At 38.9% G+C, this 20,436-nt stretch overlaps 1 protein-coding gene across 13 annotated transcripts in view; it reads left to right on the forward strand.

Annotated features, from left to right (window-relative positions):
• LOC115659409 (sodium channel protein type 3 subunit alpha) overlaps nt 1-20,436 on the forward strand; it is a 964,414-nt gene that overhangs the window by 904,273 nt on the left and 39,705 nt on the right. For all 13 annotated transcript variants that reach the window (XM_030579474.1, XM_030579476.1, XM_030579468.1 and 10 more), the window contains 2 exons: nt 2,573-2,929; nt 7,523-8,008. In XM_030579474.1, the coding sequence (XP_030435334.1) occupies nt 2,573-2,929; nt 7,523-8,008 (843 nt within the window). The remainder of the gene's footprint in view (nt 1-2,572; nt 2,930-7,522; nt 8,009-20,436) is intronic.

Below are 20,436 nucleotides of genomic sequence, written 5' to 3' on the forward strand. Positions count from 1 at the left end.
AGACACAGAATGTTTATATGGCACATTCAGAAAACTTCTATTTTCACTGCATGCACAATGTGGAAGAATGATTGTGAATGTTTAATTTTTAAAATCAGGTTCAATAGTAATAAATCTGTTTTTTTAACACAGGGTTCAGGTGACATCTACAAACCCCTTATTTTAATCTCATTTTTATATTTTCTCATTAAAATCCACTGATGGATAACTGACGAAATTAAACATGAGATATACTATCACATTTTCAATTTTTTGTCAATAATTCAATCTAATTTATCAAGGGAGGGAGCAAAACATGGTACTTTTCAAGTCTTTTTTATCAATAATACAGCAAATGATGGAGTGATAAAAGATATTATTAGAGATATGATCAGAATGTAAGATATAGGCATGTAAGTTATAAGGCAGTATCATATATCTTATATATTTATATATGTATATACAATATATACATATATGTTTATTAATGTACCTTATCCATCTGTCTTCCCCCAATCCAATACATTTATTAAAAGCTAGTTAAGGTTGTGCAAGCACATGATTACTAATACAACCATAAAAGAAATACACAAAATCATCAGTTAAGTCCTGACCTGACCCTAGCCTTCCAAACATTTTGCCTTCTCTCTATTTCCTCACCTCCATTCACCATTTGTAATACATTTGCTTCAATAGGAAAAGGATGGAGCAAGAAAGGACAAAATGTAGCAATAATTACAGTGATTTCCATTGGGGTAACACAGTACCATATCAAAGTATTGACTTTACCATGGCATCACCTAAATTAAGAATGTATGTTTCAGTGAAATATTTATATGGTATCATTGTAAATGTTTGCTTTTTTATCACCCTATATCCAAACGTCATGTTTTTACAGGCCGATGTACATATAGTTACTGGAGCCACAATAGGCACTACTAAAAAGTCAACTTTTATCAGTTGTTACCACATGTAGTTTCTGAAAAACTGTAATACTTCCCAATACTAGGACTAGGAAATAACTAATTAGCTTAGGTTTTTCTATGGCATCCATTGCTGTGGCATCTAGTAGCTTCAAATACCTATTATGTTTACCGACAGAAAATGTTTTGTTTTGTTTTTTAAATGGAGATCACTTTGTGTCACTATCAAAATATTGCTTTAAAATTTGTCCACTGTTAATTAAGACTAGATCGTTCCTTTAAGACTCAACTCGCAGGACAGCATGGAGCTGCTACAGATTGAGCACTGCATCTGATGTGGGGAAGTGCAAACTACTATGCACCTCTAAAGAGTGTAGCATATTCCTCTCTGTTCAGGAGTTCAAGTGGAAAACAACTCCACACTCCCTCACAAAAGGCCCTACCCACCCTCCTGTGCAAGTTGCCAAAATGAGATGCTGCCCACAGCAGTTTGTGCAGATATTAAAAATAGGATTGTGTGTGCTCACTGATTTGATTTCTCTTGGTGGGGCTCACATGCCTTTCAAGGCTCTACTAGGCTCCTTGGGCTTGATTGAGGAAGAGGAGAAAGTGCTGATTATCTACCATACCCTGCCTCTCAACTCTTGGTACCACAATGAGCTGTCCCTCACAACAGACTGTACAGATTTTAATACTATGATCCTTCCTCTACCTTTCCACATGCTTTCAAGAGCAGTGAATAGTTTAAATGTGAACCTTTAAATTAGCCTAACTGGGTTTCTAAACTGACATCTTAGTAAAATGAACAGCATAGGTCACACCTCTCAGAATGATTGTTTCAAGATCACCCCCAGCGTGGAAGTTCACCAAAGAACCCACTCTCAAAGACCTCTAGGAAGAACAGATTCCAGAGGTGGGAAGCTTCTGCAAAGAACATTTTAGGTGCTTGGCTTGGATTATTTAAGCCTATGATCAGACAGGAAATGTTACCTAGTGTACTGCAATGGATCCAAGTCCATTTAGGGTTTACCAATCCCTTGAAGGGCATCAAAAGGGGAAAGGTTTCAGTGTAGTCCATGGAGTAACAGTGCTGTAAATTCAAAATAACTCAGACACCATTAGAGATGAGCTAATGCTTTACACAATTGTTCAAGCTTCTGGGTTCTTTTCATGAGTAGCCACATTGAGGATACACTGCAGTAAACTAACCAAATGTAACCCCAATTCAATTTTTTTGCATTAAATATGGTATTTTCCTCCCCATTCACTGCCCCGTGTCTTTCTCAATCCCCAGATAATCCATTAGACTTTCCTAAATTTTGTGAAAATTTTAACTATCTCAACGTTTATCAGCTGATGTGTTATTTACACATTTAAAATATCCATTTCTAGCTCTCTTACCAGTATTATTACAAGCCATATTCTCACATCCTAGTTTCTTTAGTTCATTTTAAAAGACGTTTTTATATTTTCTAAATTTTAATTGGGAACAGGCCCTACCGGTTCTGCATTACAAATATAGTGTAAAATGCATCCACAGAAAATGGCATCTAAATTTATAAAATGAAATATTTTACAATACAGAACTTTTTATAGCTAGAGATGCAAGACACACATTCAGGGCTTCATTGTAATTAGTACTAAAATGCTCCTTTGCTCTTGTTTTTCAGCTCCGAGTTTTCAAGTTGGCAAAATCTTGGCCAACACTGAATATGCTGATAAAGATTATTGGTAACTCAGTGGGGGCTTTGGGAAATTTGACGTTGGTGCTGGCCATCATTGTCTTCATTTTTGCTGTGGTTGGTATGCAGCTGTTTGGTAAAAGTTACAAAGACTGTGTCTGCAAGATTGCTACAGACTGCGTACTTCCACGCTGGCACATGAATGACTTTTTCCACTCTTTCTTGATTGTATTCCGAGTGTTGTGTGGAGAATGGATAGAGACTATGTGGGACTGTATGGAGGTTGCAGGCCAAGCCATGTGCCTTATTGTTTTCATGCTGGTCATGGTCATTGGAAACCTTGTGGTATGTAATTTTTCAGATATTCATTTTCTGGCAAAAAAGTATATATAACACTTAACATGCTTACTTTGTAAAAACCTCTGTATGGTTCGGACTACATTCCCACCCAGAGGAGAGAGAGGAACAGCTCCCCACCGCACCCTTACACTGCAGTGTGGGGTACCCTAAGCTTGGGTCCAGGTGCGCAGGAATAAGCAGGTACTGCACATCCATTCATTCCCATGCATGGAGTGAGTGAGCAGCAAATAAGTAACTCAGAGATGTTCTCTGAGTCACAGTGTCTAGTAGAAGGTAGACAAATTTAGACCAGTAATAAGGCGTACATTTTTAACAGTGGAGATAATTAACCACTGGAGTAATTTACCCAGGGTCTTGGATTATTCTCTCTCACTGGCCATTTTTAAATCAATACTTGATGTTTTTCTAAGAGATATGCTCTAGGAATAATTTGGGGGAGATTATATGGCCCGTGTTATACAGGAGGTCAGACTAGATGATCACAGTGGTTCCTTCTGACCTTGGAATCTATTAATCTGGTTTTGTGCTGTGTATGCTGCACTACCCCTTTCTCAGAGTTGAGTGAAAAGATGTAATCTAGCCCTCTGTGACTCTGTCAGCTGTTATCCCCTTTTTGTCCCTGTACTAGAAAATATATGCTCCAAGGAACACTGGAGTGTCCTTATAAACACAAGGCTCTTGCATGGATTCTATAAAGTCTTTAATGGACAACAACTGTGATTCATAAATCATTCAGTTGTGCTTAATTATGTACCACATGTTGGATCCAGATGCTTAACTTTATCTACCTAAGTAGGTGTATAAGTTTTCAAAGTTTGGCTATTGTTACTTTTTGGAGATATATATTATAAAACAAACTTCCAGAACAATATGCATTTGCACCCACCATGTGCCTCTAAAACTTCTATTTTAAAATTACACCATTTATGGAGTCCTCTAAAATTGCTTTAAACTATTTTCATGACAAACTAGAAGAATAAGAATGACATAAAGATTAGCTGTATTTTCAGAACAGAATTTGCATCCAAGCTGACAGCTAGCGTGCCAAGTTTGTGCCCAGTGTAAATTAAAGTGGCCAATTTAGAACTTTTGAAAAAATACTACTTCTGACTGGGAAGTAGTGTTTAAAATAAGAGCCTTTTTTCTATTTTAGTTAAGTTTTTTTTATTGTCCATTTTTGTAACATACTTTGAGTTAATTGAAAATAAAAATGTCCTTTTTTGTTGACATTTTCATCCTCTTTTGGGCATGTATTTTATTGTATATATGAGAGAGAGAGATTCTACAGCAATCAGCATGGCTACTGCCATTCATTTTTCAGACTTAGCAACCTCATCATTAGGCCATCAGTGAAGTCAGTAGAAATGTGCAGAGCTCTTGATTGCTTGCTATGCAGCAGCAACCTGCTCTGCATTTTAACATTCTTCTCTTTCCTCAGGCATAATATTTGAGCCTGATCCTGCATTTTTTTGTGCCCAAATATTTCTGTGACTTCAGTGAAGTTTTGAATGTGCAAGGTCTGCAGAATTCGCCCTTTAGTAGAACAGAAAGAAGTCTGGCACGTTTGCACATGTGGAAAGTTTGATCACACCAAAATTACATTGATTGTTTTATTTTGGTTTGACATCTGTCCTGGATTTACACTCTGACTGAGAGCCCTGTGTTTTTCTTAAATTTTTGTGGACACTTGTTCATTAGGAAATAGACTGACTGAGATTACAACTAGTCAGCCATCAAATGACTCATAGACTCATAGAGGACAGCATCTACTCCTAGATGTGAAAGTGTGAATATCCCATGACCTTTAAATTATCCAGACCATTACTTTAAAAAGAGTACTATAGTAAGGAAGTTTACACCATAGACTCATAGACTCATAGGTCAGAAGGGACCAATATGATCATCTAGTCTGACCTCCTGCACGAGGCAGGCCACAGAACCCTACCCATCCACTTTTTAACAACCCCTAACCCAGGACTGAGTTATTGAAATCCTCAAAATTGGTTTGAAGACCTCAAGCTGTAGAGAATCCACCAGCAAGCGACCCATGCCCCACGCTGCAGGGGAAGGCGAAAAACCTCCAGGGCCCCTGCCAATCCGCCCTGGAGGAAAATTCCTTCCCGACCCCAAATATGGCAATCAGCTAAACCCTGAGCATGTGGGCAAGACTCACCAGCCAGCACCCAAGAAGGAATTCTCTGCAGTAACTCAGTTCCCATCCCATCCAACATCTCCCCGCAGACCATTGAGCAGACTTATCTGGTGATAATCCAAGATCAATTGCCCAAATTAAACTATCCTATCATAACATCCCCTCCATATACTTATCAAGCTTAGTCTTAAAGCCAGATAAGTCTTTTGCCCTCACTACTTCCCTCGGAAGGCTGTTCCAGAACTTCACTCCCCTAATGGTTAGAAACCTTCGTCTAATTTCAAGTCTAAACTTCCTAATATCCAGTTTGTACCCATTCGTCCTCGTGCCTACATTAGTACTAAACTTAAATAATTCCTCTCGCTCCCTAATGTTAACTCCCCTGATATATTTATATAGAACAAGCATATCCCCCCGCAGCCTTCTTTTGGCCAGGCTAAACAAGCCAAGCTCTTTGAGTCTCCTTTCATAAGGCAGGTTTTCCATTCCTCGGATCATCCTAGTAGCCCGTCTCTGGACCTGTTCCAGTTTGAATTCATCCTTCTTGAACATGGGACACCAGAACTGCACACAATATTCCAGATGGGGTCTCACCAGCGCCTTATATAATGGTGCTAACACCTCCTTATCCTTGCTGGAAATACCTCGCCTGATGCATCCTAAAATCACATTTGCTTTTTTAACAGCTGTATCACATTGGCGACTCATAGTCATCCTGCTATCAACCAATACCCCAAGGTCCTTCTCCTCCTCTGTCGCTTCCAACTGATGCGTCCCCAACATATATCTAAAATTCTTAGTGCATGACCTTGCACTTTTCACTATTGTATTTCATCCTATTACTATTACTCCAGTTTACAAGGTGGTCCAGATCTTCCTGAATAGTATCCCTGTCCTTCTCCGTGTTAGCAATACCCCCCAGCTTTGTGTCATCCGCAAACTTTATTAGCACATTCCCGCTCTTTGTGCCAAGATCAGTAATAAAAAGGTTAAATAAGATTGGTCCCAAAACCGATCCTTGAGGGACTCCACTAGTAACCTCCTTCCAGCCTGACAGTTCACCCTTCAATACGACCAGCTGGAGTTTCCCCTTTAACCAGTTCCTTATCCACCTTACAACTTTCATATTCATCCCCATCTTTTCCAATTTAACTAACAGTTCCGCATGTGGAACCGTGTCAAACGCCTTACTGAAATCGAGGTAAATTAGATCTACCGCATTTCCCTTATCTAAGTAATCCGTCACCTTCTCAAAGAAGGAGATCAGATTGGTTTGGCACCATCTACTTTTAGTAAATCCATGTTGCAATTCATCCCAATTACCATTGACCTCTATGTCCTTAACTACTTTCTCCCTTAAAATTTTTTCCAAAACTTTACATACTACAGACGTCAAGCTAACAGGCCTATAATTACCCGATTGTTTGATATCAATCTTGTATATATCTATCTAGATATAGACATATAGATGTATAATTGTCTATTGCTATGAACATTTAAAAGAAAATAGCCCGAACTTATGGAAGACTTTGGTAAAATAAAATAATAAAAATGTTTTGTCCTTTTGTGTACCATCTGCTAGCCTACAGTATAAATAATAAACCATATTCTCAGAGCAGTATTGATACTAGCCTCATTAACAGGGGCGGCTCCAGGCCCCAGCACGCCGAAGGGGCGGCAGAATTCCTAGAGTTGCCCTGCTTGTTAATGTTTCTGGTGAACAAACAAAGAAGGCCATTGTAATATCAAATTCCGGAAAAATCACAGAAGAAATCATTGTGTGCTAAATAGAAAGATAAGCAAAACTGAAAGATTTTTTTTTTAAATACTCCTCATGGGAGTACTGTAGGAGTTAATAAAGATTGTTAACCTTTCTATATAGTTGTTAAGCCATCCTATAGAATTTAACTGAAAATTACATTCCTGCTATAAATGTCTAAAGAGTGGTTAGACAATCTAAGGAGGACATAATTTTACCATTAAATTATGTAGTTTTTTACAATAATTTCTGTAGAATCCTATCCTATCCTTGTTAAATTCTACCATATCTTTCAAAAGGGCTTGGACCGTGTTCTCTCAACACTCTGGTTGATACAGCCACACAGAACTTTTTAAAGCTATTTTTAAATGAATAAACATTGTCTTGAGGTGTTTAGAATCCAAGAACAGCAGCAATATGTTAGTATGTGAGAATTTTGGAAGCTAAACTGATTTATTTTCATTATGTGGGTAAAGATGAACAGCACACAATAACAAGTGACATTTTTGTAAAACTTTCATATTTATTATTGTTTATTTGATTATCCAAAATAAATTAAATAAGTTTCTTTTTAAAAACAAATAGTGTGTATAATTTTTAATTAGATCATGTCTTTTAAAAATACTAATTTCTTATATACACATATATATTTTTTCTCATCTTTTAGGTATTGAACCTGTTTCTGGCCTTGCTACTGAGTTCATTTAGTTCAGATAACCTTGCTGCTACAGATGATGATAATGAAATGAACAATCTCCAGATTGCCGTTGCAAGGATTCAGAAGGGAATAGATTATGTGAAAAAAAAATTACGGGAATTCGTCCAAAAAGCCTTTGTTAGAAAGCAAAAAGCACTAGAGGAAATCAAAGCACTTGAAGATTTAAACAACAAGAAAGACAGCTGCATTTCCAACCATACTGTTGTTGAAATAAGCAAAGATCTTAATTGTCTTAGAGATGGGAATGGAACTACCAGTGGTGTAGGAACAGGCAGCAGTGTGGAAAAATATGTAATTGATGAAAATGATTATATGTCATTCATAAACAATCCGGGCCTTACTGTGACAGTACCTATTGCTATTGGAGAATCAGATTTTGAAAATTTAAACACAGAAGAGTTTAGCAGTGAGTCGGATATGGAAGAAAGCAAAGAGGTAGGACTTTTTATATATGAAAATAATTAATTATGCACTTATTTATTCATTATTTAATTTGATTTTCAGTATTGTTTAATAAATCTCTTACTGTATTGTATAAAAATATTATACATTCAGAGTAATGTGTATGATAATTTGGCACTGATCTACGTAATGATGCATCAGGATTCCTTAGATGCTGCATTTTTACTGTCAGTCTGGAAAAAAGAAAAAGTAATAGTCTACTTATTAGCTTACTTATTACAGCAGTTGTGTGATTTATAAATACGGCATTTCTTTCAGATTTTATTATGTGAAGTTTTAGGACATGATGCAAATTTCACAGGACATCATTTCAGTAGTAATTATAACAATGATCAGAGCTTGTGGAATCTGAGTATTGTTGAAGGCCCACGAGTATTATAATTGAGAACTCAAGGGTATCTCTCTGCACATATCTAATTTTTATATCTATATCTATATCTATGAAAAGTAAAAATATATATGTGGGCAATTTCTAAAGATGAGTACTAAATACATCATAGTATAAGTAGACCAATGAATGATTTTTAGACCAGCTGAAAAATGTTGTAAATAATCTTACTGGAGTGTTTGAGCTCAGAGTATATAGCCAGCTGAAGTGCATTTAGACCAGTACCTTAAAAACTGTGCAAAAATACAGACTAACTATTATATTGTATAGAACTGTAGCAGTAGCTTACATGAAAAAACAGAGAGAAGAATAAATCTAAATGGTATCAAATACACACTTAGATCTAAGGATTCCATACACTCACCTAATCATGAGGCCTAATTGTTTCAATTTAAAAAAATTGTGATGCTCACAGCATTAGCAAGCTGTGTCAATTAGTTTCTCAAGCCCTTTTTCTTTTCACTCTGGCATGCCAAAGTTCTAGTCACTGGTTCTGTGACCTTGAATCTTTCAGAGGAACTTCCTTGTTTCTCTCTCTAGAACCTCACTCCTCCTTTCCTTCATTTTCCTTATACGCTGGAGAGTCTTTGAAGTCAAGATGTGAGCTACCTGCATTAGAATTCTAGCCATGAAGCAATCTTTTTCATTAGCATATTGGTGATAAGTTTGATCAAGTCCAGCATCTGTGTCACTAACTTGGCCTCTACCACGATGTCCATTCTGTGCTTCAATTTTATTTTATATTGTATGTTATGTTCTTTACCAACTTCTGTTTCTGAAATACATTATTTCTAATGCTCCTTTGGACTTGCATACGCACTCAGAATTTCTCCCCTGCTGATACTTGTCCTTAAATATGTAGCTACCTCTGTATTCCAGGCTAAATTACAATCTTTCCATTGCCCGCAGAGAATCTCTGAATGCCCTTGCTTATATGTTAAACGATAGACCAGTTTCGCTCAGTGAGTCATACAGCTCCCATATTTTCAAAGAATGCCATATATTTTAACAGCCAATATCAGATATGATTTATGGAAAGATGGTATTCCCATAGTCACAATATGCTATATGTCTAATCAGGAATGTGAAGTGTATGCCTTTATTTATGAATTACACATCGTTTTAAAGAAGGCCTGTCAGCACACCCATTTGAAGATTAAGAATAAGCCACTGTGGTTTTTGTGGTCAACATTTTTGGTATGAATGGACAAGTTCGTCTGAGAGCTCTTTCCATCCCCCTCTGCGCCCCCCCCCATTTAATATTGTTTGTGTGACATTGTCTGTATGTTTTCAAACTTTCAAATGTTTGGATTACTTTCAAGTTGAACCTTACTTCTAAATTTTCTGCCTTTTTAATGGTTGTGTTTGATAAATACAATGATATGTGCTTTTCTCCAATCTAGCAAAGTTATTTTTCTGAGAAATTCCTTAGAATTTTTTTTAAAATGTTTCTGATATGCATTAGGAACTAGGGAGGCTCATAAGTTCTGTAGGGCACTTGGACTCAAGGAATGGGATAGAGTAAAGCTGCCTAGAAGTTCTATATGGATTTTGATTTCCCAGTTGACTTCTACACGTTAGTTACTCCATACACTCCAGTCTCTGTTTGCTTCTTTAGGCTCCATACCTTCATTCCATCTCTCCATCAAAGCCTTTTCTCCCTTCAGCTATTCTATAGTCCCCAAGACATTAGTATATCAACATGAGCCAGGGTCCTGATGCAGGCTTTAGATGAATCATTAAGTCTTCAGGGAGGAAAACTTGGCACTGCAAGCAAGAATCAATACAAGGAACCTAAGAGAGAAGTGGTCAGATGACTTTGGCTGGATGGAAGCGGGCTGGTGAAGGCTGCAAAATTCATCAGCACAAGCATGTGGCGCTTAAGAGTTCTGCAAGCACACTGCTTGGGGGGCAAGATGGCCCTGGAAATTTGATTTCCATAGGGCTGTAGTAATCACTAGTAGCAAGAGAAATTGGAGTCCAGCTGCTTGTGCTGGTCTTTGCTTGTGCACTATTACTGGCAGTGGTTAGCTACCTAACATTCAAATATGCACATTTACAGTGTGTATAAATGAGTGTTGGGTAGTTAAGGAATGGTGCCATAGTAGATAGGAATTCCATGTTTATTTTTATCTCAAGCCCCATTATTTTCCATTCTTCCCTACTGGATTAGCTCCGTCTCTCACCGTGGGGGAAGATGCCACTATCTGTACCTCTTTTGTATGTGTAGAAATCCTGTCACCTCCCTTTGCTGGGAGTATGCGAGAAAAAATTCTGATGCTTGGTGAGCAAGTTGTGAAGATTCTGTTGCCACCAGCCTAACCCATGCATATTGATGATTCTGCTACTCGCTGTCTTCCATACACAGGAGGCTGAAGATTACACATACCTCCTGTCCCAGTGTTTAAAAATTAGACCTCTGGGGAGACACAATATCATCCGCTCCACTTTCTCTCTCAAGGGATTCCATTAAAACATAACTCCTGCTGGGAGATGGTCTGGTATCTCAGAACCAGGAGTAAGGATGAGACAGCATTTTCCTTCCCCCAAACATCGCACAGGGTTCTTAGAGTACTCTTAGCACATCAGAATGCCCTCAGAAGACACCTCCTTCAATAAAACTTAATTTTACCAGGAAGGAGTTGTGGGAAGCTATGTTGGCTCAGGTACTAAAGTATTAACAATTTTTTTCTGGTGTCATTGGTGGCATAGCCACTGATTCTAAGAGCAATATTTTAGGGGACAGCACTAGACACATTTATTTGACTATCTGTCTCCATTGACAAGACATAACAGAAGTGGGGTGGAGGGAGCTGAGGAAGATGCCAGGAGCAAGTAATTGAGTTGAAAATTACAGCTGCTGGTAGTAGAGAGAATGGACTTCAATTTTCCTGTTTTTGCACCCAAATAAATCAGAGTGCAAAAACCCCCTAGCAATCAGTTTTCTTTTTGAAGGCTGTCTCCACACGAAACAGGCTAGAGACTTACTTTAAGAAGAAAGAAAGAGAAAGACAGAAAGGTGTGACTAATTTGCCAGTGAATAAATAAACTTCCCAAATGTGCCTTTCCCTGTCTTAAAAGTGTTATGTCCTCTAGAGATCTCACCAAAATCATTCAAATAAATCTCATTAGAAATTTCTAGGACAATTTGTGTTTTAGATAAAATGTGGCAAAACCATTTGACATTCTTTCAAAAAATACCTATTATTTCTGAGTCCCATATTCCAAAAACAACTCATCGAAATCATCTCAAATTTAGTTGAAAAAGTTTCCCTGGCCTACATTTGCCAAATATTAAAGGGAAAATGACATTTATAGGATATTAGCGGAAGAGGTATTAGAATGGAAACTAAATTACAATCTTAACTTTGGAGAGGTAACTGTCTCTTCATAATACAGTTTATTGAAGGAGTATCAGAGTACTCAGTGCTATGCTAGATGTAGTCTAAATATTCAGTGCAATCAGCAATGCACTTCAGAAAAATGAAGTGTCAGAGGGGTAGCCGTGTTAGTCTGGATCTGTAAAAGCAGCAAGGAATCCTGTGGCACCTTATAGACTAACGGACATTTTGGAGCATGAGCTTTCGTGGGTGAATACCTACTTCGCCAGATGCATGTAGGTGAAATTTCCAGGGGCAGGTATATATATGCAAGCAAGCTAGAGATAATGAGGTTAGTTCAATCAGGGAGGATGAGGCCCTGTTCTAGCAGTTGAGGTGTGAAAACCAAGGGAGGAGAAACTGACTCTGTAGTTGGCAAGCCATTCACAGTCTTTGTTCAATCCTGAGCTGATGGTGTCAAATTTGCAGATGAACTGAAGCTCAGCAGTTTCTCTTTGAAGTCTAGTCCTGAAGTTTTTTTGCTGCAGGATGGCCACCTTAAGGTCTGCTATAGTGTGGCCAGGGAGGTTGAAGTGTTCTCCTACAGGTTTTTGTATATTGCCATTCCTAATATCTGATTTTTGTCCATTTATCCTTTTCCGTAGAGACTGTCCAGTTTGGCCGATGTACATAGCAGAGGGGCATTGCTGGCATATGATGGCATATATTACATTGGTGGAGGTGCAGGTGAATGAACTGGTGATGGTGTGGCTGATCTGGTTAGGTCCTGTGATGGTGTCGCTGGTGTAGATATGTGGGCAGAGTTGGCATCGAGGTTTGTTGCATGGATTGGTTCCTGAGCTAGAGTTACTCTGGTGCGGTGTGCAGTTACTTGAGAATATGTTTCAGGTTGGCAGGTTGTCTGTGGGCGAGCACTGGCTTGCCATCCAAGGCCTGTGAAAGTGTGGGATCATTGTCCAGGATGGGTTGTAGATCCCTGATGATGCATTGGAGGGGTTTTAGCTGGGGACTGTATGTGATGTCCAGTGGAGTCCTGTTGGTTTCTTTCTTGGGTTTGTCTTGCAGTAGGAGGCTTCTGGGTACACGTCTGGCTCTGTTGATCTGTTTCCTTATTTCCTCGTGCGGGTATTGTAGTTTTGAGAATGCTTGGTGGAGATTTTGTAGGTGTTGGTCTCTGTCTGAGGGGTTAGAGCAGATGTGGTTGTACCTCAGTGCTTGGCTGTAGACAATGGATCGTGTGATGTGCCCGGGATGGAAGCTGGAGGCATGAAGGTAGGCATAGCGGTTGGTAGGTTTTCGATATAGGGTGGTGTTAATGTGACCATTACTTATTTGCACCGTGGTGTCTAGGAAGTGGACCTCCTGTATTGATTGGTCCAGGCTGAGGTTGATGGTGGGGTGGAAGCTGTTGAAATTGTGGTGAAATTTTTCCAGAGTCTCCTTCCCATGGGTCCAGATGATGAAGATGTCATCAATGTAGCATAGGTAGAGAAGGGGCGTGAGTGGACAAGAGCTGAGGAAGCATTGTTCCAGGTCGACCATAAAAATATTGGCATATTATGGGGCCATGCGGGTGCCCATAGCAGTGCCACTGATCTGGAGATATATATTGTCATCAAATTTGAAATAGTTGTGTGTGAGGATAAAGGCACAGAGCTCAGCAGCCAGTGTGCTGTGGCCTCATCAGGGATACTGTTCCTGACCGCTTGTATTCCATCTGTGTGTGGGATGTTTGTGTAAAGAGCCTCTACATCCATGGTGGCTAGGATGGTGTTTTCTGGGAGGTGACCAATGCATTGTAGTTTTCTCAAGAAATCAGTGGTGTCACGGAGATAGCTGGGAGTGCTGGTGGCATAGGGTCTGAGCAGAGAGTCCACATATCCAGACAGTCCTTCAGTGAGAGTGCCAATGCCCGAGAGGATGAGGTGTCCAGGATTTCCGGGTTTGTGGATCTTGGGTAGTAGATAGAATAACCCTGGTTGGGGCTCTGAGGGTATGTTGATTTGTTCTGGTGTTAGTGTAGGGAGTGCCCTGAGTAGATGGTGCAGTTTGTTAGAGTATGCCTCATTGGGATCTGAGGGAAGTGGCCTGTAGAATTTGGTATTGGAGAGTTGTCTGGCAGCCTCCTTTTGGTAGTCAGACCTGTTCATGATGACAACAGCACCTCCTTTATCAGCCTCTTTGATGATAATGTCAGGATGGTTTCTGAAGCTGTGGATGGCATTGCATTCTGCACGACTTAGGTTATGAGGCAAGTGATGATGTTTTTCCACAATTTCTGCCTGTGCACGTCGGCGGAAGCATTCAATGTATAGGTCCAGACTGTCATTTTGACCCTCAGGAGGAGTCCATGTGGAGTTCTTCTTCTTGTGCTGTTGGTGGGAGGGTACCTGTGTATCAGTGCGCTGTTCAGTGTTATCCTGAAAGTATTCTTTGAGTCGGAGACGGCGAAAGTAGGCTTCCAGATCACCGCAGAACTGTATCATGTTGGTGGGGGTGGCAGGTAGATATACTTATTGGAGATGTACTTTTAAATGAATATGATCGCAGGGCAGAAAGAGAGTCCCCGGGATAGGACAGACTTTTCTTCTGGGCTGAGTGTGTAGTTGAATAGATTGACGATATTGCTGGGTGTGTTGGGGGTACCACGGTTGTGGCCCCATGTGGCAGGTAGGAGTTTAGACAGCTTACAGTCCTTTTTCCTTTGTAGAGAGGTGAAGTGAGTAATGTAGATCTCCTGTCTTATTTTAGTGAAGTCCGTTTGTATGGAAGTTTGGTTATTAATGAGAGTCTCCAGGTTGGAGAGCTCTTTTTTGATGTTTTCCTGTTTGCTGTATAAGATGCTGATCAGATGGTTCCTCAGTTTCTTTGAAAGAGTATGGCATAATCTCTCACTGTGGTCTGTGTAGTATGTAGATAGCAGTGGATTTTTTACCTTTAGTCCATTTGGTATGATGTCCATCCATTTGCATTTGGAAAGGAAGATGATATCTGTCTGTATTTGTGCAAGTTTCTTCATGAGCTTGATGGATTTCCACTCCATACGGCTAAATGCAGTGCCTTGCATGACATCAAGTATCAGAGGAAAAATGAAGTTATCTATTCTGCATTGTCCCTGTATTTTACAACTGTTTCACCTCTGTCATGATATTGCACTCATAGACCTTCCAGAGACATGTCCCATTTGACTTCAAAACAGTATCTAAGTTCCTCCAAGTAATACCATACCACTTTTTTTTAGAAGTCTGCTAGCTCTTTATCAGCTGATACCTTCAAAAGAGGCCATTTGTGTGGTTAACTCTTCATACATTAAATTAAACACTGTTCATAGGAGGAGATAATACTAGCTTGGCTGGTACATGACTGTCTCCCACAGGCTCTTCATGTCTTCCTAAGAAAAGTCTCAACTGTTGACATATTGGAGATATACTTGTACTTTTAAATGAATATGATCGTTACTTACTCTGAAACATTTAGACAGCTATATGTTTCTCTTTTACATATATGGGAAAGATAGCAGTGCTTTTGTCACTACCAATCTGTATCTCCAACAGATTCCCTGGTACCATCTACTTAGTGCACCTGGTATACCTTTCCCATGTGGACCCTAAAATACCCTTGTATATACTTATACATGTACTCTGGGCAGCTGCACACACACTTTTGCCTGTGAATTTTGGGTCTCATTTAAAAAATAAGACTGCCTAGTTTGAAATTGTTTCATTTACAACAATGAAAGCAGCTACAATTTTTACAGTGCCTTGAGACATCACAAATCACTTTCCAATAACACTGGGAATGCCCTCCCCCAATCCCTATGTGAACGTAGAAGACCCTGAACATAGGTGGAACTATCATAGTGCCACTTTGTGGAGTATAAAATATGGCTGATCCATACAATGTATGGAGTGGGTTAACCTTTGCATGCATCAGAATCCTAGCTATTGTAGTCTGTACCAGTTAGCAAATTTTAAGTGGATTAAAATGCCGGCAAGAAGAGTATTACAGTAAACAATCTGGGGAATTAGAAGTCAGAATTAGTATTGGTGCATCAGAGAAGAAGAACTGAGTCCTAGATATTTTTCCAGTTAGTGGAAAGCTGGGTTTGTAACTGCAGATGCATGACTATCTGAAGAAAAGGCCTGAATCAATCAGAATTCCAAGATTCCTGACCACAGGTGAGGCTTATTTTGAAGATTCTTCTTATTAGCAACCCTCAATTGCCAGCAAAGAGTTACCATTATCTGGCAGTTGCCAAGAAGTGGAAATCAAGTTTGTGAGGGCGCAGCCAGGGAAGGAAGTGCTGGGACATGCCTTCCCTGGCTTCAGCCTTGTAAACCAGCCTGTGCACAGGGCAGCAGCAGGAAGGGGAGCAGCAGCCCAGATGCCAGGACTTTCTACAGGAAGTGGAGGCACTGGGGGCTCACGGAGCTGCACAGTCCCTCTCCTTGTGCTCTCAGGGGATTGGGGCTCAGCTGTTCCAGCGCTTCCTTCCTTGATTGCAGCGCCTCAGCAGGGCATAGCCTGGAGAGTGCACAGAGAGAGACAGTGCAGCTCCAGCTGGCACCCTCCTTCCCAGCTACTGTCCTTCCCACTGCCCCTGCAGCACCAGAAGGAAGCACTGGAATGTGCTGAGCACCCGCTGCAGGGACTACAGCCAGAGAAAGCACATCCCAACACTTCCTGGCCTGGCTGCAGCCTTGCTAACCTGCACCTTGGGACTTTCTTAATAAGCATCATGCTGTTGCCAATATCCAGATCCCATTAACACTAAGGTCAATTGGACAGGACTGGTTCCCACCAAAATGTTGCTATTAACCAGAAGTTGTTAATATATGGATTGCTATTAAGCAGAATTCACTGCATATATGAATCATCATAAAATTGGAGGAATAAATCTCAAGTTAATATCTGAAATCAGCAATAAATAGTTCAGGTTAGCGATGTTAAAATGATTCTTTAACATCGATGCCCCCTAATCCTCAGAACAGGGATTGAAATCCTGGCCTCTCATTGACTTTGATGGGGTCAGGATTTCACCCAAGATCAGTAAATAGTAGGAAAAGAGAAGGTGTTGCCCCTTCCTACAGCTGTGAATAACTTGATCAGTGTGTTCACAGCTTTGCAGACCAATAGCCTGAATTCCCCTGCCTTACTACCTGGCCAATTCAAAGGGCCAGTTCCTTCCCAAATGGCACTACACCATCCAAAGTATCAGCTTCTTTAGATTATCTGATAGGTTGGATCTGTAATGTGTCAGCCCACTGTCTCAAATGCCACTGATGGGCCAGGTCCAACCATCCAGCTGGCCCATTCCTTCCCAAATGGATCAAGAAACTTTAGAAAGCCAAATATTCATAAAATAATAATGTTAAAGTAGGTTTTTACATAATACAGTACCTCACAATATCTCATTTGGATTGAAATTCAAGGAGAATTAACTGTTTTCTGAGGTATTTCTACATGTAAATTCTATCATTGTTAAAAGAATGGAAGCAGGAACTATACAACAGGAAAACCTCAAAGTATTTTGCTTATTGTATGCATTCAGTTTAGAATGATAAAATATGCACACAGTCAATTAAATGAAGAATAAACAATTTAAGCATGAAAATTTGAAGAATATTCTGCCAAGAGTTAAAATAATGTTTAAGATTTATCTTTAAAGCTATAGTATACTTTCAAAATCTGTGCTAGCCATATTATTATGTAGTTAGCTCATTTTTGTTTCTTAATTTGTGAACCACAATTTTGCAGAACAGTTATTAGCTTCAACTCCTATATTTTATATTAATCTGATGATACTAGCTATAAAATTACAGTTGATCCTTAGGAATGTTTGTTGAACTCTTTTGTCAGCCAATATGTATCCTCCTTTTTGCCAACTGATAAAATATTTAGTAAATATATTTTAAGTGTTTTGAAGCCATGTTTGAATTAGAGTTTCCAATGAGAAGAAAAGTAGAGGTACTATAATCTTGAACTTCATTGCCTACCGTTCTTACTTCTCACAGGGGTAAAACCAATCTGGAGCAATCAAGAATGCAGCTCTGGTGCTTTTTAACCAGGTAGAGCAACGTATCACCACTTTTACACAGGTTACCTAAGCAAGTTATACGTATATAATCACTTTTTTAATGGATATTGACTGGCCTGCATGCAACTCAGCTATGTTCCTTCCCCATCCCTTGCAAGATAGTAGAAATATGCACAGCTGCTCTCTGCTGAGTCATGTGACTCACATCACAGCATGGCCAGGCAAGACTGGCAACCCCAACATACATTTGACTCTGCTAATGACTCTTCTAGATATTTTTTATGAAGTTCTTTAACAATAACTGCATGCTCTTCAGGTTTTGGTAATATGGATCAAAACATTAAAGGAATGTTCAACTTTAAAAAGAACAAAGAAAAAAGGGAGCATGCATAGTTTTTAAAAATATAAAAACAACCCTTTTTGATTCAGCCCTTATAAATGTATTGTTTTCATAAAGGAAGTTCTAGATGATTTATGTACTGCTTATTGTCACATTTAAATTCCTTAATGAATAGAATTGGAACATTTCAGAATCTACCCAGTCACAAAAATATTTACATTTATTTCTATTTTGAAATGTTTAATGCAAACTTGCTAGGTACTAAGAGCAATATTCTGTATTCATTTGGGCACCCACATATCTTGAATTTTCATAAACTGGATATGAACAGGACACACAATTTATGCCAAAAGTAATATTCAGCCGAAGCAAATAGATAAACAAAAAACACTTCATAGAAGAGAAGAGAGAACAGAACTGCCAAAAAAAGCCTTTACAAACATTCTCTTCCAAAAACCAAAGAAGCTAAAAAATATTTGCATAATAAAATTCTTCCATCAAATACAATTATTTTGGAATGCACATGTTATGATACCTGAGTCTGTGTTTCAAATCTGGGACTCATATTACTCAGTGTAAATCAGAGTAATTTAAGCAATCAACATTTCTTTTAAAAAAGTTACACTGTTACATTTATCCACTGTTCGTTTTTAATAAAAGGCAAATGTACTCTCCATTGCAGCATAATTGACAGAACTTTCACTGACAGATAAAAGCATATATGATACAAAAACTGATAAAAGTTTTATAAATGTTTATAACATTTAGAAAAGTTATGCACCTGTTTTTGCTCTAATGCCAATGTAAATCTGGAGCAACTCTACTGACTTTAACGGGATTGCTGTGGATTTACATCAGTGTAGCTCTGAGTAGAATTTGACATGATTGCAGCAGTTTAGGGACCTTGTCAGGACTAAGGCTCCAATCCTGCTACTGGACCCATAGGGACAAAATGTTGTGCCCACATGGAGCTTCACTGACTTCCAAGGGAATCTGCACAGATAAGAATCCAACTGCAGGGTTACTACCAAAAATTTGAGTGGACTACAGAAAAAAGAAGTCACAGGGATGCCTTCCATCCTCCTATGTAACAAGATGGCTGTGCTGGGGGGAGCATTTGATCCATCTTGTTAAAGGTTTAGCAAGATTAACTCTGTGCTGTTCTCTCCCACACCCAGGAGGCATTATGGCACAATATGTCTTTCAAAAGAAAAATGCCATCATTCAGGTCATGCACCCGCTCATAAGAAGATTTTGCCTCATGGGAGGCATAACTGAGCCTTCACTGTTAAAATTATGTATGGTTTAGACATTTTACATCTACATTTTAATTGATCTTAACTGGGAAATAGCTAAAATCTCCCTTACTGGAACTTATGGACTCATACAAATTCACAGTACTGTGTAGCATACACCCTGTTTCAGTCTCAGGGCAAATATCATCATGATATAAACCAAGATATGCTCGAGCTAATCCAAAAGACCAGAATAAAGCTCTAAGAGATGTAGTTAGCAAAGTTATTTTCACAGTATACATGCAAACTTCATGATATTTGGATTAATGATTTGGTTCCAGGCAATTTTGAATAGGGAATTCCTTTATTTATATTATATTTTATCAAACAAATCATACAGCAATTTGTAACAGTCAAAACTCAAAGTTTGAAATGAATAGCTGGATTATTAAAGGCAATTTGTAATGGCTGAGTCCCTTTATTTATTTATTGTCACTTTGAATCATGAAGCACTTCGTAAAGCTTAAAATTTTAGCAGCCTGCTCCTGCTCCCATTGAAATCTACAGCAAAATTTAATAGGGGCAAGAATCGGTCTTAAGTGAATGCGTTCTGATGGAAATAGGCCCAACAACATGCTGTTGGTCAAGGTTTGTTCTGATGATTTAAGCTGTTGAAATCAGAAAATGCACTACTTTCAGAAGAAGAGTACATAGGCTCACTATACACTCTAATGAATGTAGTTACTCAAATATTCTGGTTGTTACTAAACTATTACTATTCATGTCTTTTTGTCACATTCTGTACAATAATGTGTAAAGTTATATATTTTCTCAGAACAACACTAAACTCATAGAAGTAGTTTTTCCTTGATACCCTGGGGTTGGGGAGGAGGTTCTGCTCTAATTTGTTTTGCTGATACAGGCCTTGAGAATGCTGCATCATAAACAAATAGTTTCAAATGTATCCCTGTATAGAATAAGACACCTCTCTGCAGGTACTGATCAGTATCTACAGTGAATGGGATATTCTAAGGGCTGACAATCCTATACATAAAATGAA

The sequence above is a fragment of the Gopherus evgoodei genome, chromosome 11 (genome assembly GCF_007399415.2).
Source record: "Gopherus evgoodei ecotype Sinaloan lineage chromosome 11, rGopEvg1_v1.p, whole genome shotgun sequence".
Lineage (NCBI taxonomy): Eukaryota > Metazoa > Chordata > Testudines > Testudinidae > Gopherus > Gopherus evgoodei.